Below are 19008 nucleotides of genomic sequence, written 5' to 3'. Positions count from 1 at the left end.
CACCCTCAAGGGAAGAGTTGGGATTTAACAAAATGAATATTAATAATACATGTATTTCGATAGCACATTTGAATCGAGTCGCAGGTTCAGTGAGCTTGAAGTTAACAATATCGACACAAGAGTATATTTTCCCCACGCTCTTCATTGTTCTGTATAGAATGTTATCACTCTACAGCTAACCACAACAGGCCACAGTTTTAACTGGAACAAAAATTCTGATAGGAAAAGATACTTTGTTCTCCAAATAACCACTAAACATTTGTGAAAAAATATATTTCACGCTCGCCAAATAAGCAAATTTTATTGCTAAAAATCAATGCAAGAGGATATCATATCTACCTGTCTTCGATACAAGATGTCAAAATACAATGTTCAAATAAAACCCTCCAGAATGAAAAAAAAAAAAAACAAAAACAAAAAAACAAAGCGTACATACAAACAAAAGAATACAACGCATGGAGAAGCTACTGCGCTATGAATGAAATGAAATTCCTAGTCATTCTTGATGAGAGTGAGAGAAGCATGTTCCAGATAAAGCTCTGCATACAGTTAAATGACCTGACCAACACGTTATTTATTAACATTTTTGGTAAACCTATCTCCTTCCCTATCGTTTATTAGCTTCTGCATCACTGTTCTCTTTTGTTACTAGAATAAACTAAAGCAGGATTAGGGTCAGATCTGCCTGAAAATAAAAATTTTTGCTCTGACAAAATTCTGTATCTTTCCAAGTGTTGTTAGTTTTAGTAATAGTGAACTGCACATAAAATAACTGTTTGTACATTCTATCAAAACACCACCAGAGAACACACAAAAACATTGCTTTAAAAATGTCTTTGTTACCGCTACAGAATCTGCATGGGACGCCAATACACCTGTATGACATACACGCACGGTCTACCAGCAGGGATAAACCCCACTCAATGTGCAGCAGAAATGTAAGACTACACAACAGCCAGTTTTCTATGAAACTTTACAGATAAGGAGATACAAAAATGCTTAAAGTACACATGCACAGTCCAATAACCCACCTTACCAATTACTCCACATTGTACTGCTTATAAGCATTTTAGTAAGGAAGAACAATGCACATTTTGGAAATGTCAAACAATATTTTTGTGCTCTTCATGGGTATTATGAAGATTGCAAACAGATTTACAGTTGTGTTTTTAGAATTTCAGACAAAAATAAAGCAAAAAATTACTATGTAATAGACATCAATCAAAAAAAAAAAAAAAAATCATGTCATCCAGTAATGTTTAAAAATGATACTTCCATGCTTGTAAATTCTGAGGCACTTATGATCAGCTAAAATAGTCTTCTCTAGTTACAAAACAGGTGTAGTAAGCTAACTAGCCATAAGCAAGGGGCAACACAAAAAGAAATAAACGCAGAAGTACATTATAGTCCTAAAAAATGGAATCAGAGCCATGAATTATTTTTGCTGGATAATCATTGTTATTAATAATTTTAATGTTTTATAGACATGCCCCCTTCTGTGCATTTGTTTATGACTTTAACTGGCAAATGTTCTGACAAACCTTCCCACTTCCAACTGTTTTCCGCATACCTAAACAATTTAACGTTTAGTAGCATGAACAAAAACTAAGCACATAAATTAAAATCAGTTGCAGAATAACTTCTCCCAAAACCCATCAGAGCAAAGAAACTTAACTTGGTGACACGACATGCTTACCTTAATTGAGCAGTGGTTGTCATGAAATGAAAACATGTTTTATCATAAAGGCTAAAGGTGAAAATACAGGCTGTGAGAGAGAGATGACAAATATTGTCTACCAGGGCTTCCACCTTTCGCACGTGTACAGGTATGAACCATTAAAAAAAAAACCAAACAAACATACACGGAGGGCATAAATAAGCCGGGTAGACATACATGATCTCTCGCATAAAGGGAGAATAAATCATCTCGGCTGTAGAAGGACCGAGAGAGCAAAATAAAAAATATTTAAAAACTTTGAATACCTTTTTACCTGACCATTCAAATAACCTGCCATGATAATGGTTCAGCACATTTCCAATGAACCAATGAAATGAGGATTGTAATGATGGCTTTATGAAAGGCGCACTTGTACAAGATCAACAAAATCTTTTATGTACATAAATACAAATACAAAAGGGACACAACCACTGTAACCCTGGACAGAAAAGGATCACATGAACTCTGTTTTGTTCATCTGCATACTCTAATCTTCCACTGTTTACTAACTCCATAACTGATGACTAAGTGGGACTATTTCTGCGGTGAAGCTTGCTCTTAGAGATTAGTGTAATTTTAAAGCACAGTCTGCGTATGTGTGAGAGTGAGTATCTATAGACAAATGAGCAACAGTATTTCAATGAAAATTATTCGCACTGTACTTCATTCAGTCAAGATTATTACACACCACATTCCAAAAAAAAAAAAAAAAAACCCCACGAAATAAGTGGGAACTAAAATATAGCCAAATAGTGAAATCATTCAATGAGCTCATATATAACAAAATGCTAAGACAATATATTACTGCACATGAGGCTCAGTTAAACATTACTGAAATGTACACATGTGCCAGGTGTACTAAAACTGAATCAGAAAGCAGTTCACATCACAAGACAGAAAACCAGTCTTCATGTTTCTATGATCTCAACAGCTACTGCTTGATCTTGAGGAAAAAGTGTTACAGTCACATAAAACACTATCAGGTGTATGGCTACAGTTACATAAAACACCATCGGTGTATAGCTACTAGATAAATGTGTACTGTACACATATTTACACAAATGTCAGCAACAAAGCATTGGGCAACACCTGCGATGAAGTGCAGATACTTGTACACACTTCATTAGTTTATGTGGCTGATTAAGGCAAATGAGAACACCACTTTCCCACACAACAGCATCTAGTGCCTTTAAAAACTTGTTTTCAATAGAATATGTGGGTGAAGCTGTCTTCACAAGGAAATCATCTCGGCTTTCTGTGCTATTTCAACATTTTTCCTTACATCGAAACCTTTGCACTGCACGTTCTCCGGAAGTTCGAACTAGAGGCATAAGCCTTTACAAAGCTGACGTACACAAACTGCACACCTTTTGCATTTCATTAAAGTCTAAAACTGCTTTTGAATACTTTTCATTCTAAGCAGAAAAAGAGACACGCTGTAGGGCAAAAGGAAGAGAGCAAGGATAGCAAAATACAATGGTGTTCCTAAAGACTTACCTTCAGCCATGAAAAATACCAAGATTTGGAGATGGCCATTAAAGAGAGGCTGCTGAAGCTCACATGCTTTGGCAAACAATTTCTTGAACAACTTTTATAATATTATCTTGACGAAGTGACCAAAAAAAGAAAATCACATTATTTTTCCTTGGAATACCACAATAAAAATGAAGTGTTGTGAAACAAGCATGAGAAATATTTCCAAGACTGACTGTAATAATTCTCCCTAGCCAGCACAGCTTAGCGGGATTTACAACAGTAGAGCCAGTTGCTAAACATCAAGGAATTTGTAGATATTAAATGTAATGTCAGAATCAGTTTAACAAGTGCATTCAAACCTCTGAAAATTTTGCAACATTAATTTACACAATAAACCTCTACATTTAACGTCAGTTCCTCCCAGTGAAAGACTTTTGTGGAATGACATTAACTCTGGAATGCCTATAATTATACTTGTAAACACAATTCTGAGGAAGAAGAAACATAATTGGTTTTTAAGCCCTCACCAAGTTAACAACCACAATGAAAGGGGACTGGGATAATGCATTTTGGGGGCAAAGGCTTCTTGATATTTAAAGTTCTAATATCTAACCTCTATCAGCATGAATGTTCTAGTTTGAAACAATTCTCTAAAATGTTTAGAAAACACAAACTTCAATACAATTAGCACCCTTGCCTTCCTCTTAGACATATTTTTCAAAAATCTTTGCTGCTACAGGCCATTTATTATCCTAACAGCTTTCAAAGAGTGATTTTAATTCTGATTTAATTAAACATAAATGCAAGTGCAATAAAACTAACAAACTTGAATTACAAAAGAAAAAGGGTACTAACAAGCATGTGCACATGTTCTTGCCCACAGCAAAAAAAGTAACACATCCTCCTAGAACTTAACTAATCATTTCAGGTTAAAAATTTTAAAGTTGATCTCAACCAACAATTGATTTGACTGATTGCATCAAGTGAGATCAGGTGACTAATCTTTCCAGAATACATAATAAGGCACACGTCACACCTAACACTCTTTTGTCCATCTTCTGCACATTTCTGTAGCATTTTCCTTTGAGAAGTGAAAAAGCTCGGAGATTTATCTTAGCACACTTCTTTTAAAAAGGTACAAATAATTAAAACTCTTTTTTATCCAGTTGAATAATTATTTTGCTATTCCAGGCAACTGACTAAAATGATTAGTTACTAGATAAAATGGAAGCATTTAATCTTTCCTATAGGACTGAGCAGCATCAATGCAAAGGTACATTTTAGCAATACACATTCCCATGCTGTATTTTTCTTTAAAGGTTCCAGAAAAATCTTCCACTCATTTTACACCTTTTTTACACCTTCTGCACTGTGGAAAACAAAAGAACCCTAATGTAAACGGTAAGCACACTAACTTAAAATGTCATTTAAATTTAAATTTGAAAGCACACCCAGCACTTTTACAAATTATAATGCAATTGCAATGCCAAACAGTAGTTTTTAACATCAAATTACTTAGAGAACCAACAGTTGTGATTTCCATATTCTGAGAAATCCTGATAATCTGTAAACCTTGAAAATCCCATTCCCCACACACCAGAATTAAAAACAATACTATGCTTAAACTGATGAATAAAAAATTATGAAAACTAGTTTATGAAACTTGTGTGCATGCATGTTTAGCTGTATATTTGCAGCTGTGTTTGCATGAATACACACTCGAGAGTGAGAAGTGTTGAAAAAAAAACAACAACAAAAAAAAAAAAAAACAAAACAAAAACTGAGAGAAATAAAGGTTTGTGAAATAACTAAGTACTTTTTTTCACTTCTAGTTTTCTCAAAATAATCTTCAGTTTCACGCCTCCATGCTTTTAAAACAATATTTCTCCAGTATCCATCTAGAAACAGCATTTGCAGTTCACAAAATAAGAGAACTCTTTGCACCATCAACACACATCCCAAAACCTGTTTTCCAGCTAGATGACATTTCACACGTTTGATTCTGTAGGGTTAGGCTGTCTTGGAGGTTTCTTTGTGTCTTTGGAGTAGACACCAATAAAAGATCCATCTTCATTGAAATTGCTCGGCTCCTCACCATACTCAGAGAAACTTTCATCATCACCCTCTCCAATAGGTATGTCATCAAATTCAAGGTCACGTGGTGGCTTTTTCTCGGGATATTCATCATAGTCACTGTAATAAGTCAACAGAATTATAAGATTTTCACTCCTAAAATACAGCTGAAATATTAATGAATCTCTCTGTGCCTGGCACATATATATTTATGCTATGTTTATGAAGTTTAACACAGTAAAAAGTATGGTGGAAATTAAATTATCCTTCAACTTCCTACTCCTCACAAGAACACTGTTCCCATCAAAAGTAATCACAATTGAAAATGTAGTCTTCTCAAGCTAAGAGACCACCAAATGTATATTCTGTCACATAATCATATTCTTTTAACACTTGGATGCATGGATAGTTTTAAAATGCTTTCTAGACTACATTAAAGAAGTAATGTGATAGAATAGAAACATACGCTCTAGACAGGTCATGGAAACCACTGTCCTTCAGTTCTTTCTCTGGGTCAAGCCCAGCAGCTGTCTCTTTCTTGTCAACTAAAATAAAGCATGAAACTTGCATGAATATTTGAACAATTCTAAAAGATTTTTGCGATCTTCTAGTACTGACACCTTAAAACTTTTGTCTTCTTGTCAACTGCATTACCAACAAAGTGACTTGTTCCAGACACCATGACCATGCTATAAAAGACCTTGCTAATTAAGCTGCTCTGCATAGTCTCACCAAACTGACTTCTTGAAAAATCAACTTTATCATAATGTAACCAATACAGCAAACAGTCAACACTATTCAGTATACTCTTGATCTTAACAGCAATGTCCAAAGAGTTAAACCACATACCTGGGTAGGTCCCCTCCAGCATTTTCCGACGACATATGACGCAGATGATGAGCAAGATGACGATGATGATAATGATAATGCCAATAATAAGACCAATGATCCAGTAGTCAAAAGAAGCTGTAGCAACAGCTGGAACTATTTATTAAAAGAAAAAAAAAAAAAGGAGAAAAAAATCAGTTAATAGAAAAACTACTGCCAGCCAGCCCTGTAAACATGTGTTACATGCTGCTAGGGGGCTATATCAGAGACCATATAAAAGTGCATGACACCAAATTCTGACTAGACTATTCAATATAAAAATTATCTTCTCTACCCTACACGTATGATGAATGACTGTGAATGTGCAAATTCATCTGAGCATCATTTGGGTAGAAAAAGCTTTGCTAATAATTTCAAATGTGATCATCATGCTATAAAGTGCTGATGACAAATGGAGAGTGGTTAAAAATAGAAATAGCAAGGTAAAGCTGAGAGAAATTTTAAGACACTGTTGTACACAATTTGCCATGTGTAGTACTCTTGTATCAAGATCTTTTGAATTTGTTACCAACACATTTTCAAAACTATGTTATGTGTCAAGGTACATTGATGACAGGCTTTTCTTATCATTAATAAGGTGGCAAAAAAAGCAAATAATTCAATCTTTTCCATCTATGGCCATGATGAATAAAATGTTTCAGTGACAGAACTAAAGCTTAGTAGAGCATTCTTGGTGCTGGGGACACATCACACTATCATTACTTTCCGGCAGAAATGTGAAAATAATAGTGAACAGTTCTGTTGATCATTAAAATCTGATAGTGCTGCGTGGACTTTTCCAATTATTGTGTTCTGTGCAAAATAAAAATTATGTATAATGGCATAAAATTACTTTTAAATCAACAAAATTGTAAAATTATTTTTATAAATCACAAGACCCATTAAAATGTCTCTACCTACCTACAGGTACATGTTCTGTCTCAACACTGACATCAACATAAACCGTCTCCACTGGATGGGAGATAACCCTGCGGTAAAGACCACCAATGCTTTTGAACTCCTCATCGGTGAGTCCCGAGGTGTTGATGTAAGCCCGGTTATTAACAGAGTCATAGGACACGTGAGGTGGAACCTTGTCACCAGTGTAAGTCACATTTTTGAAGATCCAGGAGTAAGTCATCTCAGGAGCATAGAGTGGGTCTGTGGAGGCCACTACAGTCAGGTCCACCTCCTCTCCCTTATTGACTGACTGTTCAGCTGCTGGTCTCACTTTGATCTCAATCGGCTCTAGAAAAAGACAAAAAAAATGAAAGTTGCTATAAACCATTAAAAACCATTGAAAATTAAAATGAAAAGAAAAAAAAGGAAGGAATATATGCCTTGAGGCAAAGTGTTTGCACCTGCAGATAAAGCATACCTTCATACACCTCTACCGTAAACATTACTCCTAACAACCTTCCCCATAATGCTAGTCCTTTTTCACACTCTTCCATGTTACTCTCATCTCTTGCTCTTGGTTTTTGTTCCTCATCATGTTTTCTGTACTTGATTTTCTTCTTCGTTTAGTACGGTTGTTAATTATTTTATAGTTCATATGCTATTTGTTTTCCTGTCCCTCGTATGCTGTAAATGTTTCATTCTTATTAAGCAATAAAAGCATGCTCCTTAGGAGTGTGAGTATGCGCTTTATAAATTTTCCATTTATTATCATTATTTAGCAGAAAAAAGAATAGTTTTATTTTTTCAAAAATAAACTTTCATGTTTTGTAAACCATTTAAATGGATGAGGATCTGGCACATAAAGGAATGCACGAGGTATAAAAAAAGCAAGACTTTATATGCAAGTGTCTTTTGTAAATTGGTCTTCAGCTACCAAACACGATCACCTTTCTTGCTCAATGTATGGTCTAGATATGTAGACAGGAAAATTTGAAGTGAGCACAATGCTGTTATCTTTACTGTCTGCTAGATATATGATGCCGTACGCAAAAAAATATTAAGCTCTCATTTTGAACACTCAATAATCAACGCAATTAAAAGCCATTTCTTTGGCGTATTTATAGTGCATTAGAAAAATTAAGTACCACGGCATCCTGAACATTTAAAAAAAAAATTAACTTTTAAATTAGAGAAAAGAAAGCAAAAAATCAGACTTACTTTTGCAAATACAAAAATGCCGATATATACATTTATGTCCAAAGTATATTTACAGCAAAATGATTTGGCATATATGAATGCCTAATGCCTTGCACTTGAAATACTATTGTCTTCAACATATATAAAACTCCAGGAAAGGAAACCACTCACTAATGACATTGACACAGCCATCATCATGAACCATGCCAACACTGTTAGCCACAGTGCACTGGAAACAGGCGATGTCTTTATCCTTGTTAACAAACTTGACTGTCAGCTTAGTTTTGTCAGCATTGAACTGGTACTTGTTGGGATCTGAAACAAGGATATAAATGTGTTTTTATAAAATACTCAAGAAATTACAAATGTAAAGAGCTGCACCTGTTTTCCATTTCTGCTGATACAAAATGATTAAGATTATGATGATGCCACAGGAATGTGCTTCCATGTGTATGTACGCACAAGTATGAATCCCTCCAAAGTAGCATACCAGTCATGCTTCTTTCACATCATCTGAATGCCAAACATGTTAGATAATAAAAGAATCCTTACCATAGGTGGATCCCATCTGATCTGTATTCAGGGACCACTTCGGCTGACTAGGACTCTGTTCACCTTTTGCAGACCGAGTGACACATTGAAACACTGCATCTTTACCTTCTACAACAGTTGTCGATTCCAAACGCTGTACCCAGATGGGCTGTGCTGTAGATATGCGAAATGACAATAATTGAAACAGCTAATAAACTGAACACTGAAGTCTGACCTAGATGGGTTTTGACTATTTTAAAACTACAATATTAATGATAGCATAAATAAATCTCAGATGAGGACATGTTTCTGTAGTTTAAATGTCACCACATAACGAAGGGCTCATTTTTATATTAAAGAGCTTTTAATAATGTGAAAGAACAAGATCCTTGCTTTAAGTCAACAAAACACTGAATTTGACTCAAGGATGTTTTATGCTCTGAAATTTTGTACGTCAAGTATTTTTATGAAACAGCATCATTACTTGAGTTTAAGTGCAAAATCTAATTGCCATCGTTTTCTTCAATTAAATACAGTGGAACCTCGGTTAGCGAACGCCTCGGATAGCGAATATTTCGGATAACGAACAAAAATTTCGTTAAAAGTTTGTCTCGGATAGCGAACAAAATTTCGGATAACGAACAGCCACGTGAACCACACGTGACCGACCAGCATGTCATCATTCGCGCTCGAGACACAGTTACGATCTGTCGTTCCTTATCTATGCGCATCCTTCTTATTTAGTGATTGCAGTGCTTTATTTTAATAAGACAATCCTCAATCATGATTCCAAAGAAGATTAAGAGCAATTAATAGTAGTGAGGTAATGACAAGGAAGCGGCCAACACATGAATTGAAAAAGGAAATGATTTCAAAGTATGAAGGTGGCATGTGTCTGTCGGATATGTGATGTCGTATTACAGAAGAGTTTTACAAAAAAGGCAGAAGGAACAGACACTGGACAGGTTTTGTCCTTTAACCTCAAAGCTACAGAAAAGGGAAGTCACCCCCGATTTTATAATGTCACTTGTGCTCATGGAGGGGGAATCCAAGCAGTAATTCCACCCCTTCCTCCCCACACCTACTTCCAACCACGCCGTCAAAACGGCAAGTTTTCTGATGTTTAAATGCTTTCGTTAATGTTTTTATGTTTAGTTAACTCCATTTATATTGTATTATAGCTGTTCTCATTAAAAAAAAAAATACCTATATAGCCTGTAACTTTCAAATATTAGCGAGTCAACAGGGGCTGGGAACCAATTAAATCTATTTCCTTTATTTCTTATGGAAAACATTGTTTCGGATAACGAACATTTCGGATAACGAACAGCTTTCCAGAACGGATTAAGTTCGTTAACCGAGGTTCCACTGTACTTATAACGGTAAAATGAAATTATAAAATGCACAAATTTCACAAAGTAATGTGTGGTAATAATTGTTTTTACTAAGTTTGAACTTGCCACTTGAGACCAACCACATAAAGTTCATTTTCAAGATCTCACATGCTTACCAGTGAACATCACTTTTTGGATTTTAAGCCCCCCCCCCAAAAAAAAAAACCAAAAAAACCTAAAACAAAAAAACAAAAAAAAACCCCAAACTTGGACCTAATACCCTCCAGCTTAAGACCTCACAAGAAGCACAGCCTGGAATTCCCTGGGAGAAGGGATGAAAAGAGATCTTTAAAAGAAGTGTAAGGATCTAAACAAAAGTATTACTCAAATATTGTTGAAATAAGGGCTTGCAAGAAATACAGGACAAATGTAACCACTTGTAACAAACCCTGTTATCTGTCATCAATTACAGGAGTGCTCAATGTATTTGGTCCTTTTTCTCAAGCAAAGCACCTTCTACCAACTGGCACAGTTTTTAAAATATTTTAGTAGCAGATATTTATCATTATTTAATAATTTACGTATTTCTATACATAGCTTTCAGCTTCAATGGGTAGTGCAGCATCCAAATGCACTGAAGGATATCCTTTTATGCACAGTAACTATTAATGGAAAGAAACCTGTACAAATAATAGGCATCACTTTGAAAAAATGAATGGGAAAAGTCAGAATTACCAAGAAAGTTTCTGCACGGGCTATGCTTAATTAAACTGAAATCTTAAAAGACTCTTCAATTTAGAATAATTTCACACAGATTATGTGTGACACTGAGAACCCAAGCTTCCTTTAGCAGAACTCCATGAATTGCTTCAGGCATCAAGATTGTATATTTTAATTTTGTATCAAATGCAGTGAATAAAATATGAAAAAATTCTATGCAGCTTACATGTGACGTTGAGAGCCAGGCTCCCTTCATCATTACTCATTGAATTGCTTCCTCTGCAGCGGTAGGTTTTCTCATCATCTTCTGTCACATTCATGATAGTAAGAATACGGCCATTTGAGGTAATATCATAGCGACCTCCTTGTGTGATGGCTCGTCCATCCTGGTCAAACCATGTGACTCTGGGTACTGTCTCAGATGGGATGCTGGATGATATGCTTAGTATAAAAAAAAAAGGAAAGAAAAGAAACCACATTAAGTGCTTGATTTAATCTTATGATTCTGCATCTCTCTGTAAGTTACTTCCTTTTGATTAATGTATATTAATATTGTATGCTGTGAGACAAATGTCAGTATAAAATCATATAAATGGCAAGTTTCAAGTCTGTAACTGTGTGTAGGATACAGTACAACTAAATTAATCCAGAAGGGCAAATACAGGTAAAATTTATTTATAGGTGCTCATGCACTAAATGAGTAAATAAAATCTATATTCATATACAGCAACAGTAGATACATAGCATTAGTTTACTTAGGCTAACACAACACCAGGGCAGTAGACTTTATTGCATATAGTATATGTAACAAACAAGTACAAACGCAATTCGTTTTGCATACAGGCATTGCATGTCTGCTACCAGACTACAACAGTGAGAACTCACATGCTAACACAAGTATGAATAAGCAAAAATAATTTACTTTAAAAAAAAGTTTTAGCTTTTGTTCTCTTTACTGATATATGTAAATTTTCTTTAAAAAAAAAAACAACCCCATTTCTAAAGGTAAAACTGTTTATTTCTGCTTAATGTGATTTTTTCAACTAATTCGTAATTATGTTTTTGTGACACACAGTTATTTTGTACAATTTTTTTTTAAAAACAGCCAAAATGTGGCAACTAATGGAGACATCTTGTCTGAAAGGGAGGTGGATCTTATTGAGTTAATGTGTTAAATCTCATTATGTTATAATGTTTTATTGCTTACACTAAAAATGAAATCCAAATAAAACTTACTATCCACTGAAGACACACTCCAGTGTGGCGTTCTTCCCAATTTCCACAGTGAGGAATGAGCCAGAGGTGCTGTACTGAAGCTTTGGTGCCGAGTTTGGGACTGATAAAAAAAAGTTTGCCAACTTTATACAATTACAATATTTGTACACAACAACTTTTGATTCTAGTCAACATGTACTTATATATTATCCTCTTATCTAACCTAAAACAAACACTAAACAGAGGTAATTTGCTTGCTTATGCTGCTCCACCAAATATTAACAATGAAGGCATTCTTGCAACAGTGTCTCAATGGACACCTAAACAACAGGATTTTCTTGTAAATATAAAATAAGGAACAACTAACTCAACATATGATAAAGTACTAACAGAAGAAAAACAGGGATGCTTTACTGATAGAAAGATGGAACAAAGGTTTAATTATAATAACTGAATTTGATAAGGTTGTTGTGGGCTTCTGCATCCTATAGACTTTGAAGTCTTGCCCTTGTGTCTACTAAAATGAGAGGTAAGATTGGAAAGCATGGATGAAAAGCTTTCCGTGCTTGTTTCGCATAATCTCCAGCAAGTCGATGAACCGGTCATCTTTGAAGAGCTCTTGAATTTGAGGACCCACAAAAACCCCATTTAATCTTTGCCTTGCTGAGTTGAGGTAATTTTTCATGCAGGTACCGGAAAGCTGGCAAAGTCTGGTCCATGTCTTTCACGAAGTTTTTCATCAATCCGAGTTTGATGCAAAGGGGTGGTAAAAGGATTTTGTGTGCCTTGACCAGAGCTTGGTCCTGGGTATTCCTCTCTCCAACTGCTGGGTTTTGTCTGTGAGTCCATTCTTTCCACAAGTAGTGCAGTTCCTTTTGCTTGGCTATCCCACTCCCACAAATATTTTGTATATCCCTGCTGCAGTCCCGTTAAAAAGGCAACTATCTTTAAATCACCACAGAGGTGCCAGCTGTACTTGTTATACTCGATGGAATTCAGTCGCTCCTTTAAGTTATCATACATCTCTTTCACGTGGATAGCATATGCTGCTGGAATAGATGAAAGATGGTTTCTACTGTGCAATTTCGAAGAGTCTACAAGTAGTCTCCACTCTTGTGGGTCAAGAGTGATTTCTAAGGCATTCATGAGGCCCTCAATATCGCAAAAGAATACCAGATTACCTTCCTTTCTGAAGAAAGGCTCCAACTGCTGGTGGTGCTTTCGATTTGACTTATGACATCTTCTTCTAGAAAATTCCTTTGTTGGAGTCTTGAACCTAACAATTCTGCCTTGCTCTTGGATAAGTCCAAATCACGAACTAAGTCATTTAGTTCTTCCTGTGCTATTCTGTGTTGGGGTTGATGATTCACCACAGTGAAAATCTGTATCACTGCATTCTAACTGACCAGGAGAACAGCAGGTAGGCTTGCCCTTGTCCTCATCAGCTGAATCAAGAGAATATTCTGCTGGAGGTTCAGGAATAGGAAGTCCCTCTCCATCTGGACAAAATGTTGGGGTAGACGTTTCTTAACTTCTTTTGCCTCCTTATCCCGCCAGAAAGAGGAGGAACTAAGCATAAGTAACAGTCATTGGCTTGGCTCTCTCCACACCATGGGGGCTGCAAACATCCTTGATGGTCTTTTGCCCTTTAGCCACTGTGAAAGCTGTGTTGCAGCATATATGCAGGGCTCAAGGCTTGTCTTGGTCACCAATCTTGCATCCGAAATAAAGATTAGATGCCTTTTTCACTTGAGAAGTGATACTTTTTTTTTTGATTGGCTGGCAGACAAGGGGAAAATTGTCCATGGTATTAACACATTTCTAAGGCATTAATGTTCTGTATTGAAACTAAACGGATAAAATAATAACAGTTTTATGTAACAGTAGCTTAAACTATATCCCACGAAGTCTGAAATATTTTCAATGCTCAACCTTTCTGACTGGGCTTTATATAGTACACTGCAGACGACAGCTTACTTCAGCAGCCACCTGGCAGTAGTACTGCACTGCATCAAAAAATGATGCAATAAACTCTGGATGATGTGTGCATGATGGCATTATGCAATGTGATGCAATGCTACATCATTCTAGGTTTATTAAGGATGCTGTTACAGTGATACTGGATAAATTTACACGGTGAAACAGGGAACATGAACTATATCTAATATCTTCAAAACGAGAGCCAATAAAAAATTTTCATGATCATATTCGTATTCAGCACATCAAGATACTACAGATTAGGACCTTTGTAAGTTAGTAATAATTTCTGTGTTGACCAGCTGCATTTAATGCAATACTGATGTTCTGAAATATTACTTGCACTTAAATTTAGTGGCCATATGTAACGCCATTTGAACTGTCTTTACTCGAAAAGAAAAGACCGATTGCTCGAAGGACGGAAGTGCTGTTTTCAAAATGGTCAAGCTTCCTTCCACAAAATTCTATTTCATCCTGAAAGGGAAAGTTGTGGAAAAAAGGGTGCAAAAGAAGTTATGCCAAGCTGAGATGAGACACAAATGCTTTAGCAGGGTATATGATATCTCAAGATTATGACTGGCAAAGATGACCTGTACAGGAAGGTAGAAAAATGACAGACAAAAGAATAAACAAGCAGACAACATCCAAGAGTGGACTGGCCTATCCTAGGAAAATACTGAGATATGAAAAAGTTGGTTAGAACTGATAGTGATACATCATTTGTCCAAATGGCCAATCAGACTGATGATAATGATGATGTCTGCATTAGGGTTAACTCATTATAATGACAACTTAGTTCATGATCCTTTCTTCACCCACAGTAAAGTTCCTACACCAGATCATAATGAATGCAGTAAACAAAAGAAATTGTCTTACTAGGTCCAGTGCCTGTGACAGTCAGGCTGTTCTCGTTGCCAAGTCTGATGACATTAGCCTTAGTACTGGAGATTGCACACTTGTATGGGGTCGCTGCACCCCTTGCATCGGTATCTAGTACGTATGAGAAGTGCAAATTGCCTGGAAAATAAGGATAATACATGTTTGAAAGTTTGTATATATATATATATTGTCCACTTTTTTTGGTATAATATTTCACATGGCTACACTTGGTGTAACAAGACCCCCAAGTATCCATGACAACAGCCAAAATCCTTTTTGTAACAACAATTACCAAAAGTAAAGTTATATCTTAGAAAAGCATAAAAAGAAAAAAAACTTATGCAACTGACCTATTTTCTTATGTTAATGAAGACTTCAACCAACACACACTCTGTTCATATAGTTTCTCTATACCAGACCTACTTTTGTGGCAAAAAATTTGCATTTAAAGCCCAAATTTTTCCACAATACATTACCATTAGCTCTACACGCCATAACATTTCTCCTGAAGGTGTTTAATAAGAAATGGTAAGGACTCGCACCTTACAGTTTGTGTCACCATGTGAAGTCCACAAACAATACCTACATGTACAGTGTTCCCTCGTTTATCGCGGGGGATAGGTGCTATGATCAGCCGCGATAAACGAATTTCCGCGAAATAGGGACATACATGCAATAATAATATATACATGTAAAACAATATCATGTTAGTGTAAAGTAATATATTAATCATGGTATTAATACAGTACAATAACAAATTAGTGCAAAAAAAATTATAACTGTACTCAGAGAAACCCAAAAACTGATGCGAACTGGATGCGAGATGGGAGATAACGATCATGGCTCGTCGCTTATGCATAGCAATGGATTTCTGTTACACAATTATTTCTTTCTTTCTATCTGCAAAATAACCATGGTATTTTAATAGAAATACAAATATAGCTACATTTTTCGTCTTTTTCCTGTTGAAATATCTATGGTATTTTGTAGAACGATAATTCCCAGCGCGGAAGTATCGCTCGATACTTCACTCAAAAAAAAAACCCGCGAAGTAGTGAATCCGCGATAGATGAACCGCGAAGTAGCGAGGGAACACTGTAGACAGGTGAGAAATGCTAAAACACCAATGAAGTAGCTTTTATATAAGTTCAGCAACAAATGCAGCTGCTGGATGGGTTAAGAAAAAGTGTGCATCCATAATGCATCAGTGAGTTAAAAAAAACCCCAAAAACAATGTATCTATGGTAATGTATAAAGACATATAGTATGTTTGAAGGTATCTTTCAAAGATCCTTGTTTATAAAAATACATTTCAAACAAATACAGTTTTATAACAGTACACTTTTTACAGAGTTGACACAATAGGGTCACCTCCTTAACAGATAATTTAGCATACATTGATAAGCAAACAAAAATTAAAAAAGAAAAAAAAAAAAGAAAAAAAGAAAATGAATATAAGATGTCAAATATAATCACAAAAAGATAAATCTCTTTTGAAAATTTTGTAAGCTCTATGTGTGTAACATCTTACCTCCTTGGTCAATAAGTTTGCGTTCATCTGGAAAGACTTCATCATTTCTTGAACCTAGAACTGTGTACCACTTGAAAGTGATTGCTCCATAGTACTTAGGAAGATTTTTGTCACAAGGAATGGTTGCATAGTTTCCTAGAGTACCAAAGTAGTTCTCAAGTGGTCTTTTTTGAAAGTCTTCTACACCTGGATAAATTAATAGTGACAAAAGAAAGATTAAGTCATAGTCATGAAATTGAATCAATTATCATTTTATGCATTAAAAATAATTAAAACCTTCAACAGTCTAATGAAGTGAAAAATCCATCACCCAAAACTTGAAAAGATCCAGTGCCGATGACAAGACTTGTCAAAAAATAGATTAAAGAAACTATAATTTTACATGTGAATTTATTGTTGATTCATTCTTTGTCACAATTAATAACCTTACACAATGTGATGTGGATTTCAGATTCTAATGTATATAGATAATTTGTGTACTATTCAAGCAGTGAATTACAAAGTGTTACTGTTAAAAGGTTTATGACTTGCTACACCTCTTATGTCAGCAGTACTTACGGCCTACTCGGATTTCTACTGTCGCTGAAACAGCAGTGGCTGTCATCCCATTAGAAAAGGTACTTTTGGCATAACACACAAACAAGCCTTCTTCTCTTATACTGAGCTTGGGGATTGTCAGGATTCCTGTTGCTGCACTGAAGGTGATATAATCACTGTTTATGTCATTCCCATTCCATGTCCACTTGTATCTGCAATGAAACACATTGTTACTAGCATAACCTACTGAAAAGACTGAAACATACTGCTTTACATCTGTTTTCTACAAAGGAACTATACTGTTACACTCAGATGTATCTTCATCATTCACATAACAAAACAATCTTGATTAACTAACACCCCTTCCCCCATTAAAAAACCCAGAAGAAATAAATTGAAGGTTGTGAAGAAAAGGGTTAACAATAACATCCAGATATCCGGGCAGATACAGAGCCCCCTAATGGTGTACAGGATCAAGAAGTTTAAGATAGGAGTCTTAAATAGGCCAGAGTACAGCTTAGAGAAGCCCAGAGCATGATACAGATGTGTTTGGCCAATGTTCTGTCATTGGGCATTCTTTAGTCTTTTCTGGTATTTGCAGCTTCTGCAATGACTGCTTTCATATCCATAATGTTGCACACATGCTCAGAAGGAGTCATAATAAGATAAAATGGTCACGAGTTCAATATCCCATTTGTCACAAAGGCAGGGAATGTAATGGCTCACCATGTCTAGGGCATGGCATATGAAAGGCAGCTCATCTCTTCCTTTCTACTGCCTGTACCATCTTCTAAATCAAACACCCAATTCTGCTAAGTAGCTACAGGGTGGACTTGCAGAGTTTTCCACCTACAGGCTTCAAACAGGTGGCCTGTCCCACAATCCAGTACATTAACCACCAGGCTATAGACCCACATAAAAGGGAAAAAAACTAACCAAGCATTGTGGGTGACAATGAATCTTATTTCTTCTATAAAGATGTCTATGCTAAAAGATATTTGTTTTGTGACTAAAAAAAAATTACTAAAGGTCTTAAAGATCATATAAAATATGATTACTAAATACTCACGAAGGAGCTGGTTGTCCGGTAGCAATACACCTCACCTCCACCAGATCATTTTCTGAGTAACTTAGCACCTGTCGTTCTACTGGTGATGTAATAGATGGGGGAATTCGTACTGTAGACAGATAAGTCTCTGGGCTTTTAAAATGTGAAGAAATCCATAGCATTACTTCATCTTTTACAGACTGCCCGACATTATGATAGCACTTTTTGGCAGAACAAACATCCAAACCACCAAAGCCCTACTGTTTGTAACAAGTTTTTCAGGCATCATTAACACTTTCAAATCAAACTAAAACCTTGTTTTTAAAAAAAAATCCTTACACTATCTTAAGTGAAATATTTTAATATAAATTAAAAAAATGAAGATAGTGTGAGGAGAAAAACAAGTTTTAAATCAAAGATTTTAACATAAATTAAAAAAATTTTAAGGAGATAGTTGGGACTTTTGCTAAATACACTTGCATATGTGAACCATTTACTTATGATTTATCAACTACGTTAAGGAACATAAAAAGCTAGTCAACATTTAAAACTTAATTCCCCCTCACACCAAGACAAAAAAATTATTAAAAAAAAAAAAAAGAAGAAATGTCTAGGATGACCTCTCTGATAACAAAATTATGGGAGATATTAGCAAGAGAGGAAAGTGCTTTCATTGGGTTACAGACTTTCAGTTTAGGCATGTTATCTGAATGTCTACTTAAAAGTAAGCTAAGTAAATGTCTTGGAAATTGATTACACTCAACCTACTTTCTTCAGCATCTAACAGTGATAGTGTTCCCAACACAGTTAACAAAAGTGGAAGTGTAGTTGAAGCTATCCAGGCCATCCTTCCCTTTACTGAAGTCACCTGACCTCCAATGGTCAAATATCACCCCTGAATCCGTCTCCTTTGTCACTTATCACTGTTTAGTCACAGATTAACCTGCACACAGAAACAAAAAGCATACCTATCAAAACAATATTAAAAAAGTACTAAATATGTCAC

At 35.6% G+C, this 19008-nt stretch overlaps 1 protein-coding gene across 3 annotated transcripts in view; it reads right to left on the bottom strand.

Annotated features, from left to right (window-relative positions):
* Positions 1–270: 270 nt before the first annotated feature.
* The window catches only part of LOC112561962 (neurofascin-like), a 29545-nt gene continuing 10807 nt past the window's right edge, over positions 271–19008 (bottom strand). For all 3 annotated transcript variants that reach the window (XM_025234838.1, XM_025234839.1, XM_025234840.1), the window contains exons 2-14: positions 18771–18945; positions 18024–18132; positions 16976–17166; positions 16418–16603; positions 14884–15024; positions 12052–12151; positions 11042–11256; positions 8783–8935; positions 8402–8545; positions 7055–7381; positions 6116–6250; positions 5733–5811; positions 271–5386 (exon numbers count right to left, since the gene is read on the bottom strand). In XM_025234838.1, the coding sequence (XP_025090623.1) occupies positions 5182–5386; positions 5733–5811; positions 6116–6250; positions 7055–7381; positions 8402–8545; positions 8783–8935; positions 11042–11256; positions 12052–12151; positions 14884–15024; positions 16418–16603; positions 16976–17166; positions 18024–18132; positions 18771–18849 (2064 nt within the window). In that variant the 5' untranslated portion in view covers positions 18850–18945 and the 3' untranslated portion in view covers positions 271–5181. The remainder of the gene's footprint in view (positions 5387–5732; positions 5812–6115; positions 6251–7054; positions 7382–8401; positions 8546–8782; positions 8936–11041; positions 11257–12051; positions 12152–14883; positions 15025–16417; positions 16604–16975; positions 17167–18023; positions 18133–18770; positions 18946–19008) is intronic.

This window comes from Pomacea canaliculata, linkage group LG4, assembly GCF_003073045.1.
Source record: "Pomacea canaliculata isolate SZHN2017 linkage group LG4, ASM307304v1, whole genome shotgun sequence".
Taxonomy (NCBI): Eukaryota; Metazoa; Mollusca; class Gastropoda; order Architaenioglossa; family Ampullariidae; genus Pomacea; species Pomacea canaliculata.
This window is presented reverse-complemented; position numbering and strand designations above follow the sequence as displayed.